Raw genomic sequence first — 25,290 nt, 5'->3', positions numbered from 1 at the left:
GATATTTCCCTTCCTTTTTTCTGTCATCTTTCTGGAACTTGGTAACTGGGTAATGGGCCACCTAAACCTATTCTCTCATTATCTTTTCTTTCTTATTGTCCACTTCTTTGTCTTTTTGTTCTACCTTTTGGAAGAGGTCTTGAGTTTCTAAATTATTATTATTACCCTTTGAATTTCCAGGAGCACTTCCGTGTTTTTCCTTTCTCGTGGCGTGCTGCTGTCTTCCAAGGACCCCGCTGGATGTGCGGGCACCCTGCACTGTGGGATGCAGATACCGTGCCCAGCGCCTGCCCCGTAGGCGGTGGTGAGGCCCCCTGGGTTAGTCCAGGCGAGTGCTTCCTCGAGGAGCGCCTGGCACCTCAACAGGCGCGAGGCCCACGTTCTGACGTCATCGCGCTCCTTAGGGATTAGCTCGCTGCCCAGGGTAGTTGTCGTTTCGTTGATCTTGTGTTGGTGCGCTGTCCCTCTTCCCTCCGCGTGCCCCCTTTGTTGTGACGTTTTCTCTCACAGGTCTTTCGACCCTGAGCTCTTGGTTCTTGTTTGAGTGGAGCCGCTGTGGAGCAGAGAGGCAGGTCTGTGAGCAGGTGGGCTTTTCAGCTGGAGGGCTTTCCTGTGGTTGGCCATTTCTTTAAGGACCTCAGGCGATTGAATCTTGAGGCCTTTTCTCTCAGGCTTTGGTGGTTTGGAGAGGAACCCTTGTGGAAACGGTCCACTCCTGGCAGCCAGCATTCGGGAAACCGGAAGTGGGAGTAGCCGTGTGCTCCTGCCTCACCGGATGGGGCCCGGCTTGGGGACCCAGCAGGTCAGCAGAGCAGACAGGCCTCCCGCCATCTCGGGGCCCAGCGTCTGGCAGGGAGCCTGCCCCAGGCCGCGGATGCACACTTAGACTCCCCCGCCGTCGTCCACAGCGCTTAGGGAACTCCCCGGCCATCATCCACAGCGCTTAGGGAAGCCCGCTCACACTGGCGGCCTGGCAGAGGACGCCTTTCCGTTTCCTCCTGGTGCCTTGGGGTGGGGGGCCCCTGTGCCCTGCCCCCACGCTTGACTGCAAGTCTCAGATGCTCCTCAGGGGCTGCTGGGCCTTGTGCATGGTTTTCGCATCCTCCAGGCGGCCACCCTGCAGCAAAGGGCGTCATCGCCGCTCTTCGTGCCATCGCGAAGGCACTGCACTCTCGCCACGCGAGGCGCTGCGGGGCACTGGGGCAGAACAAGTGGCAGAATTGAGTCGCTGCACAGTCCGTGGTGCTTTTGAAATGCCCAACTGGGTGCCCTCAGTCAGGACCACATTTATGCTATGGCATCAGTAATACCCATTGGATTAAATTCATGCTGGTGATTTAAATTTTATTGGTTGTGCAATTTTAGTATTTAGTTTGTCTGTTTATTTTGATTTTAGAGCTCTTCTAAATTCTACAGAGGGTATTTCTAATTTTAGGTTCATACATATTTACATAGCCTAATGAAAATAATTTCTCACCACTGGCAGTCATGCAGTTTTTCTTAAAAGATTCACTCCATTTTAATGAAGTTTGAAAATCACTGACAGGGACTTCCTGGTGACGCCGTAGTTAAGAATCCTGCCAATGCAGGGAACACAGGTTCGAACCCTGGTCCGGGAAGATCCCACATGCCACGGAGCAACTAAGCCCGTGTGCCACAACTACTGAGCCTGCGCTCCAGAGCCCGCGAGCCACAACTACTGAAGTCCACGTGCCTGGAGCCCGTGCTCCTCAACAAGAGAAGCCACTGCAATGAGAAGCCCGTGCACGGCAACGGAGTAGCCCTTGCTCGCCGCAACTAGAGAAAGCCCGCGTGCAGCAACGAAGACCTAACGCAGCCATAAATGAATAAATGGATGAATGAATGAAAGAAAATCACTGACAGAGCTAGAATACCATTAATTATATTATATTGTGCACCCCCTGGGTATAAATGACATAAATTTTTAGTTCCTTTTAGTCCAATACAGAATATTTTAGTTTCATTTAAGCAAATCAGGTTATTTCAGGTAATTTAATTTAAAAAGTGACACTTCTAACAAGAAGCCTAATCCTTTCCCCAAGACTTACTGAAGATTTAAGAAAAGAAAAAAGAAAAAAAGAAATCCCAGGCGGTAGAATTCGGTGTGCTCTTAAATGTCAGTAAACCATACCAATGCAGTAAGAACTTATTTTGCAGGAAGGATATCGTATATTTATATTTTTTTCAATAAATTTATTTATTTATTTATTTTTGGCTGTGTTGGGTCTTCGTTTCTGTGCAAGGGCTTTCTCCAGTTGCGGCGAGCGGGGGCCACTCTTCATCACGGTGCGCGGGCCTCTCACTGTCGCGGCCTCTCCCGTTGCGGAGCACAGGCTCCAGACGCGCAGGCTCAGTAGTTGTGGCTCACGGGCCTAGCCGCTCCGCGGCATGTGGGATCTTCCCGGACCGGGGCACGAACCCGTGTCCCCTGCGTTGGCAGGCGGATTCCTAACCACTGCACCACCAGGGAAGCCCAGGATATTGTATATTAACCAATAAATGTATGTGCAGACCTTTAAGAATCGCAGTATATTATGACCACTTTTCGGAAGCATTCTTCAAGTAGTTTCAACTTTGCGGTCCATTTCTCATTAGTAGGTAGGTCGTTTATTACAGCTGTTTAGTGCTATTTGTGTGTAAACACTTAACGACCTCAATGATGCTGGGGCCCTGGCACCCCAGAGAGGTCACTCTCAGTTGCTGGTAGGATATGCCCTTTGAGCTGGGGCCCCGGCAGCGGGGACGGGTCTGTAGTGATGCATCCCTTCCTCGGAGCAGCCAGAGAGGAGATTTTCTGCGGCAGCCAAGGTGAAGCGTCCAGTTGTAGTCAGAAAACAAGCTCACAGCAGCCGCTTGGGAGACCAGAGCCGTACCTTTGTCTGATTCTTAGTGCTCAGCAAGTCTGAACTATGGAGAAAGTGGTTTTCCCCTAAAGCCCAGCCTGGGATATTCTTCCTGATTCAGTAGTCTGTGTCGTAAATCCAGATCCGTTTCCTCTACCTGAAGTATTAACCTTAGGACACCTGAGACTTTTCCAGGCTTGACTTTGTTTTTGTACCTTGTGGCCTTTACCCCTTGTGAGCTGATGTCCAGATCTTGGTGTTGATGGTGTAGAAATCTCGGTGTCTGACCAGCAGTGTCTCACTAGGTAACGATGTCATCGCTATCAATGGCAGTGACTTTACCCAGACAGTAAGCTAGAACTTGTACTGTCTGTAATGTTATTTTGTACAGAAGCCAACCAGTCACTGTGTTAATGTAATGTAAGAATCAGGTTTATTTTTAAAGGTAATTCAGGCATGCATTATGAAGTTAGGCAGCAGTCTTCTAGAGCCAACTTTTATCTGTTTCTGTTTTTTTTCAAAATTAATTTCCTAAATTACTACCCTATATCTTATATCAAGACAACCCAGTCTAGATAAATGCTGGTGTGCCTGAGACCAGGCATTGGATCAGTGACCCATAAATCCACATGGGCTCTGGGCGCCAGAACCAAGAAGTGGCTGCTTGGTAATTATAAGTTTCCCATGAAAATTTTGCTTTATCCTTGGAGGTAATTTTTTATGTGTGTATCTTTCTTTTGATCCTTTTTATTGATTTTTTTAATATTTATCACAACCCCTTTCAGAATCATAAACTGGTAAATTGCTTCTGTTGTTTGACAGCTGATGTCATCTCAACTGTGGAATTTAGTCACTCTGGAGATCTTCTTGCAACAGGAGACAAGGGCGGCAGAGTGGTTATTTTTCAGCGTGAACAAGAGGTCAGTAATTTACAGTCCACAAACCAAGTGAAATCATTCAACACTTCTCACATCACTTATAAGGAAGGAAGCACAATTATTTTCTCAGTGTCTGATTTCATTTGATTCCATTATATCACATTCACCATGTAGCACCTTCATTCAGAAATTATCTCGGGGCGAACAAGAAGACCTATGTTTCCGCTCACGGACGTACAGCCCCCAAGTCCCGTTAAGCCCCCAGTGCCCTCATCTGTAGGGCGGGCGGAGAGTCCTTTCCCCGCCCCAGGTTGTCACAGGCGGCGGTGCGGACCAAGTGAAGGGTGTAGGCTGCTGGGGTTCTGGATCTGTCTGCTCTCATCCCGGAGCGAGTGAAACCCCTTCACCGGCCGTGGAGGTGCTGGCCTCCAGCCCCAGGGTCTGCTGGCTGGTGCGGGCGCTCTGAGTGCCCCGCAGCGCTGGCCGCACCCTCGAGGGCCGGGGCCTCAGAGCGCAGGCCTTGGAGGGGCCGCAGAGGAGCCTCACTCGCGAACACTGGCTACCGGGTCCTTCCCGTCCGGGGACAAGGGGAGAGGGGCGCTGCTTTGTCAGTGACACGGAAGAGGAGAAGGGGAGCTCTCGCCAGGCCTTGCCAGCCCCTGTCGTCTCTCGTTTCTGGCGAGCGGGCCTCGCCGAGTGCCCAGTAAGGCAGGACGAGGCTCTGCTGCGCGGGTGCCCCAGGCGGGAGCCTCGGCGCAGCCAGGCCCGGGGGTTCCGTGAGGTGCCCGCCTTGCCTTTTCCCGACAGAGCGCCCTTCCTGCCTGCTTCCTAGCTGGTCAGCGTGCAGTTGCTCTTCATCTCCAATTTCTGCCCTCTAACTTCTTGTGGTAAAACAACTGTGGTGTCAAGGCGGGTGGGCCCTTGCTCCCTTCCTTGTGGCAGGGAGTGCCAGCCCTGCACTGCAGAGGGGCACTTGGTGGCGTCTGTAGGGGGCAAGCCCTGGGCCCCCAACATCTCCTGGTTAAAATATACCTGTTGCAGCTCCAATGTTGATTAAAAATTTTTTAATTGTATTTTTTCTGGTTTGGGATGGTGAGAATTCTTTTGTGAATATCATATATATTATCATGAATCTTTCTAAATCTTCACACACAATTTGATAAGTTTATAATTAGATTATATAATCTTGGAGGTGGATCATCACACAGTGCTACTTAAAAAGAACTATATACTTTACCCTTTTCAACAGAAGTAAAAGTCGGTGGTGGTGTTTGAATAATACTTTTAGCAGAAGGATTATTTAACAGATTACTTAGCCATAGCTATCTTAAACTTAAGAGTTCACTTTTAGCTCCGTAAAGTCTGCCATTTGAATGATGTCCTTATAGAAAATGAAGTTTTTTCTTGTTTTGGGGGGTCATTGTTTAAACCCAAAAATAGGCTAGCTTCAAATACGAAAGATTATGATAAAACTCAAGCATCTTGCTATAAAATGTGTTAAGTATTTTAGTTTTGAGAAGCTATCATATTGTGTTCAGTGAAGATGTATTAAGTCCATGTTGCCACAGATTTGTACAGTAGCAGGTCCCTAAAGTTGTTTAAATTTGATAAGCCCAACCAACTGTAACTTCAGAAATCCTGGGCAACATTTTTCCCCATCTTTTTCTTCGTATTTTGGTTAATATAAAAAGAGGTTTTGTATCCCATCTGCCTTTCAGATATTTTAGTGGTTGCTGTATAATCCTCATTGCGGACTTGAGTGTTTCCAGTGTGGGTAAGACTCTGTCTTCATCCATCATCAAAGGGATAGTTGATGATATCGCAGCACCACTGGGGTGAGGCGGGGCTGCCTGTCCAACTGCAGCAGCTCTGGATCGGAAACTGCAGCAAGCCTCCAGAGGTGTCAGAACACGTGCTTTAGAATCCGTGAAGCGCACAGGGTTCCTGGAGGAGAGAGCAGCACCCCGCTTGGTTGGGGAAGGTGCAGGACGTTCAGTCAAGAGGGAGCCATTGGAAACTCGGTGGCAACGTGGTTTTCGAGCTTTTTTTCCATGTTAGTGGTGGAGCCCTCTGTTCAAGGGACCCTAGTGTGTCAGTCTGGGGCGAGCAGAGTTTGTGGACGTGGCCCCACAGCTCCCACCCCTCTGCAGAATGCCTTCCCTCTGCGTGGTCCATCCAGTAACGTCAGAACTGTAACTAGGGATCAGCATGTCCCAAAACAAAGCGAGGCCCACCTTCTCCCTCTCCTCGTCGTCCCCGTGTCCCCAGCAGCCAGACCGGCGGTCTCAGCCGCTTCAGCTCCGCCCTCCTGCTCGGCGTGCAGTCACTGTGCCCTGCGAGCCTTCCTCAGAGTCCCTTCCTCTCCCCTGGTCTGTTCCTCCCTCTCCCTGGACAGGCCCTCGGGCGCTGATGCGAGGTCTCGGGGTGGAGGACAAGGCCAGGGGGTTAGCAGGGGCCTTGGGTTTCAGGAGTTGAGGGCAGAGATCAGGGCAGTTAGTGGCAGTGTTAGAGGCAGGGAGGGCGCTGTTCCCGGAGAGAATGGCCCGGGAAGGACGGGCAGCACCGTGATGGGTGCTTTTCTTTGGAGATTCACGTCTGAAGCATGGGACTGACCGATTCCACAGATTTTCCCTTTTTAAATATTTCAATCTCGGTTTGTTCATTTGAGAGTTAGAAGTATCCGTTGGTGTATTAGACTTTTTCATAGAGAGCGTGCGGGCCACGAAGAAGGAGAGAAGTGTGAATAGCATAAGCCTCTAATCCAGCACACCCGTGGGACACGTGGTAGGGGTTTCCGCGGTCCTGCTGAGGAATGCTTGATCGCAAGGGGTGTGCAGCACTTACTTACCGGGGCAGCGCGGTAGACAGATGTAGGTGGTTTGGGGAGATTTTTCTCATAATACATGATCTTGATTCAGAAACGTAAAGGGGTGTCTATCTAGACATGAAGGTTATTTGTTTAGTTCAGTTTATTTGACACACACACTAATGTGTTAAAAATGTAAGATTTTAGATACTGGTTATAGAACAAGAATTAAAATACTGGTCTCCTTGATTTTTAATTATGAAATATTTACTATTTCATAGAAAATGTCATTTTGGACATGCAGAAGATTTCAGGGATTAATATAAATATACTTACGAACCCACCACTCAGGCTTTTATTCCTTTAGAAAAGGAAACCCTGGGCATGTAGGTGAAGCACGCGCTGTGTCCCTCCCCCATTCTATCTTTCCATGTTACTTCCACATCTTATTTTATTATCCCTCTACCTCCTCCGAGTTGGCCATAGCTTGTTCTTTTGTTTTTACTGCAATGTGTAGAATTGTTTTGTGTGTGTTAAAATTTTGCATAAGAGGTATCTTACTATGGGTGTGTTCACGCAACTTGCTTCTCACGTGCTGCAGGATTTGCCCTCGTTGGTTCCTTTGCCATAACTGCTCATTCGTGACTCTGCCAATTAGCAGTCCCCTTCCCTGGTGGCGCGGGTGTGTGTTGGCTGGCTGTCACAGGTGATGGGGAAGTGTGCGTCCCCGTGGCTCACCCCTGGAGGACTTGGGCCAGCTCAGCCGACTCTCCACGGGGCCAGATTGCAGCCGCTGCCACCTCTATGGGCCCTTCGGCCTCTCTCAAAGCTGCTCCGGTAGCGCAGAGGCGGCCAGAGCCAGTGTACACGCAGGGGAGCTCGACTCCAGACCCTGCCCTAGAGCAGATGCCCAGAAGTGGAAGAGAAGGCTGGGGAGTCGGCTCTCTTATTTGTTTCTTCCAAGTAAAGTAATTCTGAGCGTCATCTGTTTGACATTTTTTTGACCCAGGATTTTTATTAACTTTTAAAAATGTGTGTGGTCATTTGATATTCAAATTGGGAGAACTGAACGTTTCTCTGCACTGTGCTTTGTTCATTAAAATGGCTTCATGTTTCCTTGCAGAATAAAAGCCGCCCTCATTCCAGGGGGGAATACAACGTTTACAGTACCTTTCAAAGTCACGAACCAGAGTTTGACTATTTGAAGAGTCTAGAAATTGAAGAAAAAATCAATAAAATTAGGTGGTTACCACGACAGAGTGCTGCTCGTTTCCTGCTCTCGACAAACGGTAAGAGCTGTTTTCCTGACTCGGCCGTTTGAGCTGAGGCTGTGTTTTTAATTTTCTGCGTGTAGATTCTTTTTGATTTTAACCCTTCTGGAGGTTATCTCTGCTTTAAACTTAGGGGGAGGGTAAAGTATTAGGTAGGCAGGAAGTGACAGGTTGAAAACTCAAAGTACGCAGACGCACACACACTCGCAGTGTTACATTTCTCAACTCTGCAGACGTTTCTACATCTTTACTTAGTGTAGGAAACAAAATGTTCATATACAACTGGAAGTTCTAATGTTCAGATACTCCTAGCTTATAAACCAGCATAGAGCCACAGAGTTTTCTTGTATGATACTCAGCTAATAGTGGTGCATGATATGTGGTTTTTCTTTTAATATGGAGAATGAGGTTTTTATTTTCAGATAAAACTATTAAATTATGGAAAATAAGTGAACGGGATAAAAGAGCAGAAGGCTGTAACTTACAAGATGAAGACGGGCGACTTCGAGATCCGTCTAGCGTCACGGCACTGCGGGTACACGTCACGTTTTCTTTCACCTAGCCGGTACTTGTCATAGATTAATCAGTAACGATGCTTAAGTCAGCTGTTTAGAGAGTACTGTTAAATAGAAATACTGTGGGGTCTGTCTTCTTGATCTTGAAAGTTATTTGTAATCATTTTTATGTATACTTGTTACAATGGGAGTCCTCATAGTCTCACAAAAACAAAAACGTCACACATCTTCAGAAAATGTACTACTACTAAAGAAAAGACTCCGGTTTAATTCCATAACAAATCTTTCTAAGTACATCCACTGCCTTTCACTGTGAAGGTTCAGAGTAGCCCATTGGTGAGGTTGGAGCAGCTGGAACTCAGCACACGTCCCCGGAGGAAGCGGCGTGGGTTGCAGATAGAGAGATGACCTGTGGACCAGCAGGATGGCCTTCGTTGGATTTCCTCTGAGTTATTAGCTAAGGCAGATTCTGACCAGAATTCTTTACCCATCAATCCATGAGCAGCATTACTTCTTCTTTTTCTTTTTTTTTAAATAAGTTCTTCACTCCCTCTTTGGTGCCCCTAGGTACAGCATGAAATGACTGTGTTTTATCAATTCTAATATCTCGATTTTTTTCACATTTTAACATCTTTGAAATTGAGTACAATTTAAAATCTAGTGTCCTGGGGTGGTGCCTTTAATTAAATGGAGTATGAGAAGGAGGTTAAACAAGCTTGAGTCCTGCCCAGATGCGCCCTGGTAAGACCCCGGCGTGCTGCCGATGGGCCAGGCCGCAGCGGAGACCAGCGGTGACTCAGGCGCTCCCCGAACTGACCACCTGGTTCATTAGAAAGTTGTTGGCCGGTTGGTTGGTGTTTCAGCGAGGTTTAAACCCTTTGCAGAAGTGTGATCTATCAGGTGAAGACCTAGTGAGTGGACACATTGTATTAGTAGCTGAGGAGCTACAGAGGAGGGCACGGAATTGCAGGAAGCTCCCCATCCCGCGCCCCGCAGGGCCCCAGCGCAGGGTGCGTGTGGTGGGTTTCGATCTCTTTCCCCGTGCTCTGCTGGCCGCGTGCACGCAGGTGCTGGGGCAGCGGGCGCACAGCACGGAGTCGCAGCCCCGCGTGCAGGGGGTGCTCCCGACAGGAGCACAGTGGGTGTAACAGGTAAGCACTGCCGAGGAGAAGGGTGGGGTGGGACCTCGTAGGTCAGTGGTATCGCCCTGTTTCCAGGGAGTTGAGGCCAAGAAAGCTATGTAATTTGCTCAAATCTAAACCCTAATTTGAACCAAGATGTTCTGATCCAAGCGGTGGTTTCTCTGTGCCATGCTGCTGCTTTCCCACCCGTGAATTAGTAACAGTTTGTAGGTAAATCACTGTTGGTGACAGTAACACTAGTTTTACAGTTTCCACCATGTAAACTGCTCCTTGGAAACTGTAAGTGCACTGGAAGGATGAGGCCTGGGGTGCCCTGTGGGTGCACCGATTCTGTCTCGGCCGCCTCTCCCCTGCACCCGGCCCGGCACGCTCCCCCTCTCCAGGGAGCCCCCTGCCTCCCAGCCAGGCCTGCTTCTCCACCGTGATGCTCACGTCCGTCCCGGCTGTGGGAAGTCTGTAAGGGCTTCTGAGGCCCAGTCTTCGCTCTGGTCAAGGCTGCTGTTCTACAATTAGCCTAACCAAGCTGGTCTCGTCGGGGGCCGTGGCGAAGCATGTGACAGGTGTGAGGTCATCACAGTTGCAGGGTGGGGTGCAGTGGGGGAGAGATCGCAGGCCAGGTCACTCTGTATGTGGATTTACCTTTGTGAGTTCACGGACTCCTTTGAACTTTAAGAGGAAAACAAAATTTTGAAAGGGGAACAGAAATTTTGTTCTCCTCTTAAATTATTTTGGTGCCGGAAAGGGGCTCTTTCTGTCATCCGTATTACAGTTGTCTCGCATTTTGCTGAATGAGAGGCTTGCTGGAGGGCGTGACGGGTCTGTCCTGCCGCGTGGAGCCGACAGCTCCCGCACCAGAGGAGGGAAGCGTGTGCTCAGCACCTGGCTGGTTTACAGCGAGGGGAGTGTTTTTATACGTGTTTCCCCAAGTTCATTCTTACAGCGTTTTGGCGGGAGAAAACTAAATTAAGAGATTCTCTCCTACCCTTTCTAGGTACGCTCCTTGGGTTTTTAATTTAAAAAATAGCACACTTTAGTTTTTTGTTTTGATTTTAAAGCTTCTCTAGATGTCAGTGATGTTGGGCCTTTTTTTCTTTTTTTCTCACATGTGACACCGTCACCCACGATTGTGCCTTTGGCTGTGGCCACTCCTGTGCTGGCTCCTCCCTCGTCCTTCGCCCGGCTGACCTCTCCTCCCTTTGCCTTTCTGTGTAGACGTCCCCTTCCCTGTCTGTGTAGACGTCCCCTTCCCTGGGAGCCCTCCTGACCACAGCACTCATCGCAGTCGGGGTTTCTGTGCCTTTTTTAAAAAGCCTTTTATTGAAGTATAACGTACGTACCCGACATGCCTCTGCCGTCTAAGTGAGCAGCTCTGCTGCCGTCTGCAGGCTGAACGTGCCGCGTCGCGGGCGCCAGGTCAGGAGAGGCCTCTCCTGTGCTCCCCCGCCCAGTCCCTGCACCCCGCACGCCCAGCCCTGTTGCAGGGCGCGGGGGTGGGGGGGCGACGAGGCGACGCGCCTGCGCTCTCTCTGGAGGCCGTGGCTGCGAGGCCAGAGGAGGAAGGGGGCCTCGACTCAGGCCCCGCATCAGGCATCAGTGTCGGGGGCCATCTGCTTACCGAGCAGCCAGAAGCTGTTGCTTGTTTGGAGTATTGTCTGTACATACTGCTGCTTAACTGTGCATACAGATTTGTTCCTTTTTGTTACCTACTGTAAGTGTTCTGATTTTATGCTGCTGGGATCTTTGTTTTGAATTCCTATTTCCTTCCATTTTTAGGTCCCAATATTGAAGCCCATGGACCTTATGGTAGAAGCAAATCCACGACGAATTTTTGCAAATGCTCACACATATCATATAAATTCCATTTCAGTAAATAGTGATCATGAAACATATCTTTCTGCAGATGACCTGAGAATTAATCTATGGCATTTAGAAATCACAGATAGAAGTTTTAGTATCCTTCATCAGATGGATATCGCAACATTTTTATAGGATTGTTCTTGGATAGGTCATTCTCATCTTCATTATACCCCTTTGTCTCAGAGTCTGTCCTTTGTCACTTTTTTCTCCTGTCGGAACCTCACGTTTTCTCTCAATGATTTGTGAGGACTCTAATTCATGAAGGGTTCATTTATGCAGTCGTATCTTTCCTGGTTTTCTTAAAGATTTTGTCCCACCGTCATGCTTCAGATGCCCTTCATTGCAACTGAGATCATACAGCATAGAAACAGGCATGTGCTTTCTGCTGTCTATTAGCACTTTTATATATATACATATATATAATGTTTTTTTGGTTTTGTTTTTTTTATTTTGGGCTGCGTTGGGGCTCTGTTGCTGCACAGGGGCTTTCTCTAGTTGCGGCAAGCGGGGGCTACTCTTCGTTGCGGTGCGGTGCCTTCTCTTGTTGCGGAGCACGGGCTCAAGGCACGCGGGCTTCAGTAGTTGTGGCTCGTGGGCTCTGGAGCGCAGACTCAGTAGTCATGGCGCATGGGCTTAGTTGCACCGCGGCATGTGGGATCTTCCTGGACCAGGGCTCAAACCCGTAGGACGTCCCCTGCGTTGGCAGGCAGATTCTTAACCACTGCGCCACCAGGGAAGTCCCTATCTGTTAGCACTTTAAAAACACCTTGGATCCACTCACAGGGGCCAGTTGGTGCCCTCATGGCTCCTCACCTCCCACTTCGCTTTCAGCCCAGCTTTGCTCTTTGGTGAGCTCTCGCAGGAGCTGGGGTGCCGTCCTCTCATCTGTGGGCGTGGCTCCTTCCCCGCTGGGCAGTGTCCTCACAGGCCTTTGCTGACCGGTCCTCCAGAGCCTGTTGGCCACTCTTCTCGGGCACTCGGCCCTGCGTGCCTCGTATGCTTCCGCGGGCTCAGCCTGGTGCCCACTCTGCCCGGTGGCCTGGAGACAGCCATGACGGCGTGCCGGGCAGTGTAGGGCTCCAGTCCCTCCAGGGTCCCTGCCCACGCTGTCTGATGTCTGGAGACGTGAGCTGTAGTGTCACCAAGTTTTTTAGCTTCCTTAGTTGTGATCTGTTTCTGCTATCCTATCTTGGCCCAAAGCCAAATTGTACACTTCCTTGTTTTTTCAGTTGAGTGATTTCTGTATTTGGCAACCTACCATGTGACATTGTTCTGACTACTTAGAGCAAGCTCTTGGTGTCAGATACTTAACAAAGCAGAATCTTTTGGAACCTGGCAATACTCGTGTGTCTGTGTCATTTTTGTGGATGTTAGTATGGGACTTTTGTGCAGATGGGCACTTGCTTCCTTATCTTTTAATGTGTTTTATGTTGCTGGGAAAGTCTCTTCCTCGAATGCTAGCAGTAGCAGCGAGATGAAGGCAGCCCTTGTGTCTGCGTGGATGTAGCCCCTGTCGGGCACGTTACTGGAGTCTGATTAGTGTATTAACGTAGATCCTCTTACCGGTGTGCTCGTCCGGCATACAGTACGTGTAATCGCCTCCTGCACACCTAATCTCTGAAACCTCGTCACGTGGGTCATCTCACGCCTGCGAGCGCCCTGCCTTAACTGTGCGCTTCAGACATCGTGGACATCAAGCCGGCCAACATGGAAGAGCTGACGGAGGTGATCACGGCGGCCGAGTTCCACCCGCACCAGTGTAACGTGCTCGTCTACAGCAGCAGCAAGGGGACCATCAGGCTGTGCGACATGCGCTCCTCCGCCCTGTGCGACCGACACTCCAAGTGTAAGTGCCGGGCGTGTATATAAACGTCCCGTCCAGGGCCCGTGTTGTCTGGGTGCTGAGCCACCTCTGAAGACTTAGAGGTGCTTCTTGTCACGCGTGTGCCTGCGCGAGCAGAGGCCCGGCCTTGGTCCTCGCAGCGCTGCTGGCGGGATGCAGAGCGACAGGCCCGCTTCTGTGGTGCCGCAGTGGAGCCCGCAGGTCGCTCCTGCCAGCGCTTCCATGCGGCGTCCGACTCCCTGGGTGGGCCCAGTGAGAGCCCCTTGTCGCCTCCACCTCTGCACACTAGGACCTCTGCTGAGGCTGGAGACGCAGGCCACCTGTGACCTTGCTCGGCTCTCGGAACAGGCTCTGTTCCCGGAGAGCTTCGCTGAACCTGAAGCCAGTTCCCTCAGGTGAAAGTCTAGGCTTTCATCCACTGAGTCTTGAAGTCCTTCTAGGTGAGGAGAGCTTTGGTTTTGTTTTTATTTTTAGCCATAACCAACAGGCCCTACTTTGTAGAAAACCAGAAATCTGTGTGTCACAAGACATACAGAGTGTGTCCTGGGAACCTTGCCAACACGCTCCCAAGTACTGAGCAGTGACGCCACCCCGGCCCAGAGCGCCACGGGTTGTCGTGTTCTGGACACTTGGTCCTGCGGCGAAGTCAGTGTATCGGTCAGTCTGTCCACAGTGTCTCCCGTCGTAAAGTGGGGCAGCTCCAGCAGAGCCTGATGGGAGGTATCCTTGATGACTGGTTCTTAGGAGCCTTTTTGCCTCGTTCTGTCTCTTTTTGAGGCTAAAGTGTAGGGGGAGGGGGGTTTTCTTGCAGTTTTATTTTTTGGTTTTGGGGGTTTGTGGTTTTCTTTTTTTTTTTTTTTGGCCACACTGTGTGGTATGTGGGATCTTCCCCAGTCCGGGATCGAACCCATGCCCCTTGCAGTGGAAGCGCAGAGTCTTAACCACTGGACTGCCAGGGAAGTCCACTATAGTGTGTTTTTTTGTTTTGGGGGGTTTTTTTAATAAATTTATTTATTTTAATTATTTATTTTTGGCTGTGTTGGGTCTTCGTTGCTGCTTGCGGGCCTTCTTTAGTTGCGGCGAGCAGGGGCCACTCTCCATTGCGTGTGCGGGCCTCTCATGGTGGTGGCTTTTCCTGTTGCGGAGCACGGGCTCTAGGCCTGCGGGCTTCAGTCGTTGCAGCACGTGGGCTCTAGAGCACAGGCTCAGCAGTTGTGGCACACAGGCTTAGTTGCTCCGCGGCATGTGGGATCTTCCTGGACCAGGGCTCGAACCCGTGTCCCCTGCATTGTCAGGCGGATTCTCAACCGCTGCACCACCAGGGAAGCCCCTATAGTGTGTTTTAAAAGAACTTTGTACTTTAGTAGAATTCCTGCAATGAAAAATGAGTCTTTTCTAATGTTTGGCCTATGTTTTCAAGACAACACTCGTGAATAACAATTTTAGATTCCAAGAGTAGTTTTATTTGTCAGCAAAGTTACTTATTTGAGTAAATGCTCAGTATTGCCACCAGCTTGCTTATAATCAACTTCAAATGCAGACTCAACAAACATAGGTTCCTACATTAAAAAAAGAAAATCATAAGCCACTGCAAATGAAAGGAAGTACAGAAATCCTCACCCAAAGTTCACCAAGCCACAGGCTCGACAGTGCGCTGGGGGCTCTGGGGTCTGGCGCACGGGCAGGGGGCGAGTGAGGGGGCACTCGAGTTACTGCTGAGAAAGCAGAAGTGTCAGGGAAAGAAAGGTCTGCCAAGGAAGCCTGTAGAATCTTTCTGAAACTAGTAGTTTGGTTTTGTTAACCTAAGTCTGGACTATTGAATAGTGAAGGAAAACCCGCTTTCCTGACGGGCTTTGGCGGCTGGGACTGTTCCGGTGTTAAATCTGACCCAGGCGTTCGCGGCTAAGGGCCGGGCCCTGCAGCGCACTCGCAGCTGCTCGGGGCATCGTGTCGGCATCTCCTGTAGCACCCTTTGCGTCTTTCTGAGCCAGGGACGGGATGGGACGCGGTTTGCTAGGGACTGGCGTTCCGAGGATCTGCAGGGAAGCGTCAGGTTAATGCAGAGCCCTCAGCGGGCCGCACTCAGAGCGCCCGAGCAGCGTTCTGGGTTGCAGGCCAGGGCCTGGGTGAGCCTGGGGCCTGTGCTTCAGGAAGATGGGAGGCCGCAGCGGTGCCAGGGCAGGGCCCAAGTCTCGCTTGGACTTTAAAATGATTTGTTCTCTGGTTTTTAAACAGAAGCTGAAAACATTGTATTTTCCAGTTTTTGAAGAGCCGGAAGATCCCAGCAGTAGGTCCTTCTTCTCAGAAATAATCTCTTCTGTGTCCGACGTGAAATTCAGCCACAGCGGTCGGTACATGATGACCCGAGACTACCTGTCGGTGAAGGTGTGGGACCTCAACATGGAGAGCCGGCCTGTCGAGACCCACCAGGTGAGGCCACGGCATGGACCCTGCCACGCCTTGCACGCGACCGTCCCTCTGACCTTCCTGTACTTTCATTAAGGTCCACGAGTACCTTCGAAGCAAGCTGTGTTCCCTGTACGAAAATGACTGCATCTTTGACAAGTTTGAGTGCTGCTGGAACGGCTGCGACAGGTGAGCCCTGCGTCGTGACCAGGCCCGAAGCACGCTGATGTCCTCAGAGGCGGGCCGGGCTGCCAGGAAGAGTCCCGATGGGCTTGGTTCTCTAGGCCGTCTGGGAGGTGGCCGCAGCAAGATGGAAACATGGGGTGTCTGAGCACACTTCTCACCTTGCTTACAATTCCACCTGTATTTAAACAGCAAGCGTAGTACGAGGTTCATATTGGCTGTTTTTAAAACGCTTAGTGGATGATAATTTCTTATTTTTTGTTATTTCCAAGATGAGTGAAAGGAAGACGGTGGGGAGGTTAGTTACTGTGGCGTGTGTGGGGTGGCCATGTTGCAGTTTGCCTTCGGGGACAAGTGGAGGACGAGACCTCAGAGCCGCTGCTGTGCTTGGACAGAGTGGCGGTGGCTGGTGTGAGTCCGTGGTCTGCCTCGTGATGAGGCGGCCTGAGGCCTCCGCCACCTGGCTGTGCACATCCTGAAGGTGACGGCGGTGCTGCCGAGAGGTCTGTGTTTCGTGTTCTACGGAATGCCACGCTTCACGTGATGGAAGGAGATGCACTTGCATCGTCTGTGATGGATTCTGTGCCGGGTGCTGCTTGTCAAGGGTGTCAGTGAGCAGAGGACCTCGCCACTTTCGGTGAGGGACTGACGGACATTCTGAGAAACACTTTGGCACCAACACCTAGAAACATCAGATGTCACGCCACAAATCTCTTCGTGGGTGTAGATGAGCTCACAACCAGTAAGGCCAGGAGTGAAGAGGGAGCGGGAACCAGAAGGAGGCCCTCGCTGGCCTCAGGGCACCAGCTGGAACCAGGAACCTGCAGCCCAGGAGGGTACAAGAGCTGTGGCCCTGGACCCACACAGGGTTGGCAGTTGAAACTGGGACCCTCGGGGTTATGGAAAAGGCATCCACCTACGTTCAGATGGGTCCCAAGGGAAATGTATCTGTCTGAGACCTTGGATTGGAGTGGATGAAGTCCCCTGACCTTTGTGACCGTAAGCCTCCCCCCCCCAAGGACGTGTGTTTGTATTTGCACTGACCTGGAGAAGCTCACTGAGGGTAAGCCCCGGCAGACAGGCAGCCCCGGGCATCCGCACTGTTCGCAGGCTGCCGTGCCACCTGTTAGTGTCTCCTGCTGCAGACACGGGGCCCCTGGGCGGCAGGGGACTTCACTCCTCACAGCACAGCGGAGCAGCATGAGCTTGGTCACAGTGCCCTGGGGGTGACACAAGGGGCCCGGGCAGAGGCCGCTCACGCAGCGGGCTTGGCCTCACACCAGCACACACTCAGCTTGGGGCTCCACCGCTTTTACAGAGAGTGGTAAACAAGGCTGCAGCCCTGAGATGTGGCCCAGGTAGAGAGCACTGAAGAAACGCATTCTTGGCAAACCCACTGAAAACACGTAGGGGTGCCCGGCACCCATGGCGGACTTGTCTTTCCCAGTGCTCCAGGGCTCAGGATTTCCCCAGATTAAAATCAGTTAAACAGGAGCTCACAGGTGAAAACCACCGAGCACGTGAAGGAAAGCCAGTGGGAGCAAGCCAGCAGAAACAACCACAGAACTGTGACCTCTGAGAAATCAGGTACTGAAATCATACGCCACAGAATATAAAATGAGAATGTGGAAATACAGGTTAAAGGACGGAACCAGAACCTGAACATGGAACCATAAGTCCATTAAAAACCACCCAGGACATTTGGAAAAGAATCATGCAGGACTTCTAGAAATGAAAACTGTGGTAGTTGAAAAATCACTGTGTGAATTTAGCACACCCCGTGAAGCTGAAAAGATCTTGAATTAGTGAACTGAAGATGAGAAATATTTTAAGAAGAAAGATCAGGAGAGATTATCCAGGATGCAGCTCCGAGAGCCAAAGAGGCAGAAAAAACATGGAAGCTTGGAAAACACGGAGGGTCAGATAAGGTCCGACGTAACCTAAGTGGAGAGAAGTGTCCAAATTGGAGGATTGTGGAGAAGTAGCAGTTAAGGTGTCAACGGCCAGGAATTTTCTATAACTGATGAAAGACTGAATACACAGATTCAAGAAGCACAGAAATCCACATCCAGATCATAATGAAGTTACAGGGCACCAAAAACAAAGAGAAGATCTTAAAAGCAGCCAGGGGAGAAAAGACCCGTTGCCTTCGGAGAAAGGGTGTTCAGACTGCGAGCAGACTTCTTGGCCCGGCAGTGAAAGCCGGAAGGTACTTTGATGCAGTGTGTCGTGATCCCTTCTGACTCGCTTCCTAAAATTGTGTCCTGAGATAAATGATCATGCAGGAATATGCCTTAGACAAGGCCCCAAACCCAGACAAAGAAATCCAACTACATTAAGACTTTAAACTTCTTTGTATCATAATGAAACAATGGAAATAAAACCCACAAAAGCACATAAAATTAACAAAGAGATAAATATCCAGAATATGTGAAGAATCGTAAGTCAGTGAGAAAGTCCTAACAACTCATGAATGGGAATTAACAGAAATGGGGGGGAAATGAATAAAAACAGTCATCCTCATTAGTAATCAGCAGATCAAAGCAACAGGGACGTCCCTTCACATCCATCAGAGTGACGGAAATGTTGGGGTGCGTGGAGGTGGAGGCCAGTGGGCATGACCACTGCCCCTGCCCTTCTTCTGAGGCTCTCTGGCAGTGGCCGGGTGGGCTGGGAACCTCTCGAATATATAGACAAGAAAACACGTTCCAAGACGTGCCCTGGAGGCAGCTGACCCATGCCGGGGTTCCTCCCTGGGCGCGCGGACGCGCGGACGAGGAATCGTCCTCTGTTCATGGTGTGGACCAGACGCAGTGAAAGCCAGGGTTACAGCTGAACAGACCTGTACACGATCACACAAGTGACTCATCTGATGTCTAGAGCATGCAAGACGGTTTTGTTTTTAAGACCGTGTAACTGTTCAAAGGACAACCGTGTACAAGAATGTTCCCTGCACGGTTCTTTATGCTTCGCGGTAGATCTGAGATATTGCAAAATACGTTTAAATTACCCATCCCCAGCACATCCAGAAGCTTTCTGGTGGCGCCTGCCTGTTCCCTCGCTCCTGCCAACATGCCCTGCCTTCCTGCCTGGAAGCTTGTGTGGAGTTGGGGGCAGGGGCAGGGCTAGGTTTTTGCCACCATCCCAGTCACTCTGCCTGGGACGGCGCTGCCCGGCAGTTAAGTTTTGCCCCCCTTTGTCGTGCTCCTGTGTTTCGCGGTGTTCCCACCTAGGCAGCACCTGGCCAGGTGCCGGGGAAGGCTCTCATTCCCGCCGTGTGGAGCAGCGGGCCGGGGGGACGTCCACGCCCACGCAGGTGCCGTCAGGACTACTGAATAATAGTAATAATTGCAGTAAACGGCATGAAGGTTGGTCTGCTTTTATTTCTGTCACGCACCAGCACCTGTAATCAACATTGATAATAAAATACTCCTTCCCTTTCATTGGTCTCTCTGTTCTGAATAATTGCTGCCGTTAAGTTTTTTTATATATATATATATTTATTTATTTATTTATGGCTGGCTGTGGTGGGTCTTCGTTGCTGTGCACGTGGGCTTTCTCTAGTTGCGGCGAGCGGGGGCTACTCTTGTTGCGGTGCGCGGGCTTCTCATTGCGGTGACTTCTCTTGTTGCAGAGCACGGGCTCTAGGCACGCGGGCTTTAGTAGTTGTGGCGCACGGGCTCTGAGGAGCAGGCTTGCGGGCTCTAGAGCGCGGGCTTCAATAGTTGTGGTGCACAGGCTTAGTTGCTCCGCGGCATGTGGGGTCTTCCCAGACCAGGGCTCAAACCTGTGTCCCCTGCATTGGCAGGCAGATTCCTAACCACTGCGCCACCAGGGAAGTCCCTGCGGTTAAGTTTTAATAACACAAATGTAAGCTTCAGATCAGCACGTTTGTTGCTTATCCTTTTGTGAACATCGTGTTCTGTGTGGAAATTAATGTGGGCAAGTGCCAGTTGCTGGCGGCCCTCCTGGGCCCCACTGTGTGGCCCTGCTGCGTCCACCGCCACACGGGCCCCTCCGTCCCTGAGGCGTGTGCATTCCAGGCTTCAACAGTACAGGTGAGATAAGCCAGGAGAGCTTATCTTTTTTTGTGGTGTGAGGTTGTAGATGAGGTTAATCCGACGCTGAAGGATTTGCACAGTCGGCTCAGCCCTGCACTGTGTGAATGAGGCAGCACGTGTCTCGTGGGGCCTCAAGACCCGCCCCTGACGATTCGGGGATGGCCCGGGATCCCAAGGTGCCAAGGAGGAGGCTGCAGGACACTCTAGTCTTACCCCGCCCGACAGGCCCGCTGAGGCAGGGGCTGGACGCATGCGGAAGCATTTGCCGGCAACCAGCCACTCTCCTCTTAGCTGTGTAGAGAGACCAGAAGTTTCCACCAGTGTGATAGAAGCGCGTCACGGTGCTGTGTGCTTCAGTGGAGACGTGGGAAGCCGCCAGAGCCAGCCCGGAAGGGAAAAGACCACGGGCGCTGCTGCAGCATCTGGAGTGTCGGGAAAGAAGGCCCCGGCTGTCTCGCCCACTGACCCCGTGTCTGAGGCCCCTCCTAACTATTTATATACCTGTTACTTCACGAGAAAAACGCTTTTAAGATTAAAATGAACTTTAAAACCTTGTCTGGTCAGTCGTGAGCGAAGATGGTGACAGAGCTCACGAATGTCTTTTGAGCACGTGTGGAGCCCTACTGAATCAGGGACAAGGCGCAGGAGGTTAATGAGACCGTCCCCCAAGCCTGCGGCAGTGACTGTGTCGGGGTTTTTACCTTGTTTGAAAACACATTAATGTAATTAAAACTATAAATCCATTACTTTTTTCCGTTGTATTTATTTTTACGGATAGGATTATGTATACGAAGTTTAGGAAGAAATTCTCACTGCATCTCTCTCCTGACCATTATGATTTTTCATTTCTTATTTGTAAAAATGACCCTGCTGTGTAGAATTGGGGGTAGGAGAGGTAAGCAGCTCTATCCACGCGTCCAGGGCCGGGCTGGGCTGGGGGTTGGGGGTGGCCACTTAGAAGTCTTCCTCTCCTTGTTTTGAGCAGTGCAATCATGACTGGGTCCTACAACAACTTCTTCAGAATGTTCGATAGGACTACATGGAGGGATGTTACGCTGGAAGCTTCCAGGGAGAACAGCAAGCCTCGCGCCAGCTTGAAGCCTCGCAGAGTGTGTGCAGGTGGGAAGAGAAAGAAGGACGAGGTGAGCGTGGACAGCCTGGACTTCAGCAAGAAGATTCTGCACACGGCCTGGCACCCAGCGGAGAACATCATTGCCGTGGCTGCCACCAATAACCTGTACATATTCCAGGACAAGGCCAACTAAGGAGGCAGCGGGACCCGCGTCTCGTGCAGAATCGCACCTGGTCGTTCGGTGCCAGAGGACAGGCGACATCCTCTCCGTGAAGAGCAGGGACGCCCTCCTGCCTCCGGACAGACTGCACGGGCTGGCCGCGCGGGTGCCCGCGGGCTTCTGCTTCAGCAAGGTGAGCCCTGGGTGTCGCTGCTCAGGTGAGAAGCCCGCTCGAAGCAGAGTGATGGACAGGACTCAAAAGAGGCCATTGCTAAAATAAACGTATTTATTGAAGTCTGAGCCTTCCTTCCAATTTATAGACCAAAAATTAACATCCAGGAGGAAAGTTGTCAGATTCAGTGTCTCCTCCTGTCCAGCTCTCCTCCTCCTCCGCTGTCATCCTGGGGCCTCCACGTGCACGGCTGCTGCCCGCCTTCCCTTGGCCCCTCTCTGCCCAGGCGGGGCCTCGGCCGGCGCGGAGATTCGGCCGAGCGGGCTCAGGCCGCTTTACTCCCATCACGCCTCTGGTGTAACCGCCTAATAAAAGCAACACACTCTAAAAAGTGTTTTTAAGTCCAAAATAAGTATCGTCTTTTTATTTGATTTAATTGCATATAATGAAATTATGCAGAATTCAACTTTAAAAATCTTTTGTCCTTCGTTAACAGAGTGGTGGAACGTGTGCAGTACTTCAAACTCTGAACGTATGTATCCACAAACTTCCATAACTTTTTTGTTTCTGTAGAAATGGTACATCTGACACACCAGGTAAGGTCTGGAAAAAGCCTTAACTGCATCTGCCTCTGAGAAAGAAAATCCCAAGGAGTAGTAACAGGATCGCTGCTGAAAAAGTAACACGTGGCTTAAAGTATGCCTCAAATTCACTGCAATTGAAAACTTACGTGCTTTTTAAACCTTTTAAAAAGTACTTTGGGAGAAGGGTAACATACTTTTTTAAAACTGCTGGAATTATATGCATGCCGAATTTCATACTGCATTTCAAGCCAGCAAAAATTAAACAATTTTAATTATTATGTAATGCCACCAGTACCTTGGTGGTTTACTTTAAAAGTAGGTTGATATCAGAAATCAAGATTTCCTAAGACAAAAAAATACAGAGGCAACAACACTAAGTGATTGGAGCTTGCGGCCGCGAAATTTCACACAGGAGCCCGAGACCCAGTCCTCCAGGGGACGGGACAGCTGGGCTCACGTGCTGCTCTTGAAATTAAGGTGTATTTTGGTCACTGGTGATATGGAGATGCAAGAACAAATGTCTTGTCAACTCATTCCCCTGAATTCATGTTAACAGGGTGCCACGTTAGCTCACGTTACATTGGAAATAGAGAATCAACAAGTATATTTATTTTCATTTAAAGGTAATTGTTTTACTGCGTATTGGTTGACGCAGTTCACAAACCTGAGATGTGGAACAGAGTTGTCTAAGTATCAGTCAACCCTGGCCCTTAAGGTAAAGCAGTTCTAGTAAGATGGGGTTGTATTTACTTGTTCAGCTTTTTTGACTAAAAAGTTTAATAAATTTCAGATGTTTAACCAGATTTGTACTATGTAACTGGACGACTTTTTTCCATCTTTCCTTTAAGACATATTTCCTATCAAACAGGAAACCAGCCTTCTGCCTCTCAGGCGGCCCCGGGCAGGAGGCGCGTGCGTGGTGGCTGCTGCCGGCCGGGCGGGGGTCCCTGTGTCCCTGGGCTCTTCTCCCCCGAGTCGGGCAGACGCCCCTCAGAGATGCTGTTGAGAAACGTGTAACTTAAGAGTGTCCAGCAGTTTCTTCCGTGTCTTTTCCATTAGACACTTCTGATTCCATTTAAGCCTTTTTCCCCTCCTGATGAGGTAAAAATCCTATGGGTTTCAAACTTGACGTTTATTTCTTCTTTATATTCTTTGTTTAAAAAGTATCTGTTGTATTTCTTGTTCTTCCAAAGCTTACCCCTTTTCTCCCGTTTAAAGCTAGAAAAAGGTAGAGAAATTTTATCTGTTCCTGAAAGGTAATTCTGTGAGTTTTCATCGTTCCTTAGAATTCTGTGCTCCTGTTTTTCCTGTAGCTTTAATGCTGTCTAGGTTGATGGCCTGGGTTGGATGAATACGCTTTATTCGTGTGTGGATTTAGACGTGCACTTTTTAAAGAACAGTGGCGCTTCTAGAAGCCAGTACAGAACAGGACTCAGTGTCTGATTTTAAACCGTCCCCCAGTCGTGGGCGTTCTCAGGATGAGCAGCAAACTCCCTTCCCCGTGGAGCTGAGTAGCCGTGGCCTCACAGCCGGGAGCCAGCCCAGACTGTCCCCTGGTCAGCGTGGTGGGGTCCAGGCCCCGCGGGCCGAGCCCAGGGCTCTGGTGCTGCGTGGCCGTCTGAGGAGGAACCGTCTGCACGCTTTTGTCAAAGGGGGTCCAGGGTTGGCGCTGAGGCTTTTTCTTTTGAGCCGTCCGGCGCCCGCGGGCAGAGGCGGGTGCGCAGACCGAGCCGGGGCAGGCCGGGCCGGGCCGCGCCCCTCATGGGGAGGACGGCGCTCCGCGCTCCGAGTCCCGGTCTGAGACCAGGTGCTGCCCCAGGGTCATGATGGGGCGGCGGGGGACAGTCCTCCCATCAGGAACTGCCCACTGGGTGCTGTGCCGGGAGAAGCTTCCGCAGGCGCTGGGGGGACCGGAGAGGGAGGGAGGGGACGCCGCATGGGGCCCACCCCGCCAGGGCTTCTCCATGGGGGTGTGGACGGGGTGGGGACAGCGGGGGGTCAGGTGGGGCCTGATGGGTGCGGCCCACGGGGCTGGTGACAGCCCTCCTGTACCGGGCGGGCCACAGGCAGGCACCCGGCACGGGCTCCCCAGAACCAACCCAGCGGTGCTCGCAGATGGACACGCCACAGCGCGGGGTCACCGGGGTCCGTGTCCCACCCGAGCCCTTGGTGGAGAGCTGGTGAGCAGGGGGGTGGAGTGCCACCTTGATCTGCTAGGAACCGTGCCAGCCCTGACATCACGGGGAAGGGGGAATTGGAGACCTCAGGGTCTCTGCTCAGCTGTCGCCCCTCTCGTCCGGCAGCCCCTCCCTTCACGCCACCAGCTGAGTCCCGCGAGGGGCAGAGTCACGGCGGCGGGACGGGGGGTGGGGGACGGGCAGCTGAGATCACAGGAGTCCCGGCCGGGGGGGGTGGGGGTCCTGAAGCATCCAAGGCGACAGCCGCGGCCCAGCCTGACCCCCGCCTCTGCGCCCCCCCAGGACCCGCAGAGCCCGTCCCGGGAAGGTTTCCCTCAGCTGCCCCGCGTCTGAGAGTGAGGGCTGGGGCCCACGATCTCCTGCGACCCCCGTCAGCGCCCGGTGAGCAACTGAGAGGACTTGCTGGTCCCATTTCCCTGCTCACCCTCCGGACGGTGACGCCCGCACCCGGAACCTCGGGTGAGTCTGCATCCTGGGCACATCTACAGGGTCCCTGGCACCCCAGGCAGGACACGGGACCTTGGCTGAGGCCAGGGCTCCGGGCGGGACCCCGGCTCCTGTGGTGCTGGTTGCGGAGGCCGACCGTCACCAGGCTGCTCTGTGTTCCTTTGGGGTTTCGTGTGTGTCCTGAGACGACTCACTTGTAACTGCCCCAGAGTTTATTAGCAGTAAATTATCTTTGTGTATCTTGGGACATCTTTAAAAGATGTGTGTTCTGGGGACTTCCCTGGTGGCACAGTGGTTAAGAATCCGCCTGCCAATGCAGGGGTCATGTGTTCAAGCCCTGGTCCGGGAAGATCCCACATGCCATGGAGCAACTAAGCCCGTGCGCCACAGCTACTGAGCCTGCGTTCTAGAGCCCACAAGCCACAACTGCTGAGCCCATGTGCCACAACTACTGAGCCTGCGCTCTAGAGCCCGTGAGCAGAGCTCCTGAGCCCGCACGCCTAGAGCCCGTGCTCTGCAACAAGAGAAGCCACTGCAATGAGAAGCCTGCGCACCGCAACGAAGAGGAGCCCCGCTCGGCGCAACTAAAAGAAAGCCCATGCACAGCTACGAGGACCCAACACAGCCAAAAATTAAATAAATAAATACATTTATTAAAAAAAAAGATGTGTGTTCCGTAAGGATGGGAAGCTAATTTGTTATTCCAAGAACTAACTTTCAGGAAAAATTTGTTTTCTAAAATCTAATTATCTGAATGCAGTGTAACTCTACAGTTCTTATGAGAAATGTTGTGAGGTTGTTTTTGGTTTTCTTTTTTGAGGTGTAACTGAC

The 25,290-nt window shown here is 51.1% G+C and overlaps 1 protein-coding gene across 5 annotated transcripts in view; it reads left to right on the top strand.

Moving 5' to 3' along the window:
- Positions 1-25,090, top strand: part of PPP2R2D (protein phosphatase 2 regulatory subunit Bdelta) — a 47,732-nt gene extending 22,642 nt beyond the window's left edge. The window contains exons 3-13 of one of the 5 annotated variants that reach the window (XR_009005668.1): positions 3,687-3,784; positions 7,672-7,837; positions 8,242-8,354; positions 11,250-11,427; positions 13,015-13,179; positions 15,437-15,606; positions 15,680-15,771; positions 20,812-21,251; positions 21,727-22,915; positions 24,295-24,471; positions 24,779-25,090. Coding sequence is in view for 4 of the 5 variants with exons in the window: in XM_057531055.1 (XP_057387038.1) it covers positions 3,687-3,784; positions 7,672-7,837; positions 8,242-8,354; positions 11,250-11,427; positions 13,015-13,179; positions 15,437-15,606; positions 15,680-15,771; positions 20,812-21,091 (1,262 nt within the window). In the remaining variant the exon portion in view is untranslated. Of the gene's footprint in view, positions 1-3,686; positions 3,785-7,671; positions 7,838-8,241; positions 8,385-11,249; positions 11,428-13,014; positions 13,180-15,436; positions 15,607-15,679; positions 15,772-20,811; positions 21,699-21,726; positions 22,916-24,294; positions 24,472-24,778 lie in introns of those variants that run through there. The other 4 variants (XM_057531055.1, XM_057531053.1, XM_057531056.1 and 1 more) reach the window with 4 other exon arrangements.
- The last annotated feature ends 200 nt before the right edge of the window (positions 25,091-25,290 follow it).

This window comes from Balaenoptera acutorostrata, chromosome 16, assembly GCF_949987535.1.
Source record: "Balaenoptera acutorostrata chromosome 16, mBalAcu1.1, whole genome shotgun sequence".
NCBI lineage: Eukaryota > Metazoa > Chordata > Mammalia > Artiodactyla > Balaenopteridae > Balaenoptera > Balaenoptera acutorostrata.
The sequence above is the reverse complement of the archived record's forward strand: the minus strand, read 5'-3'. Positions and strand labels throughout refer to the sequence as shown.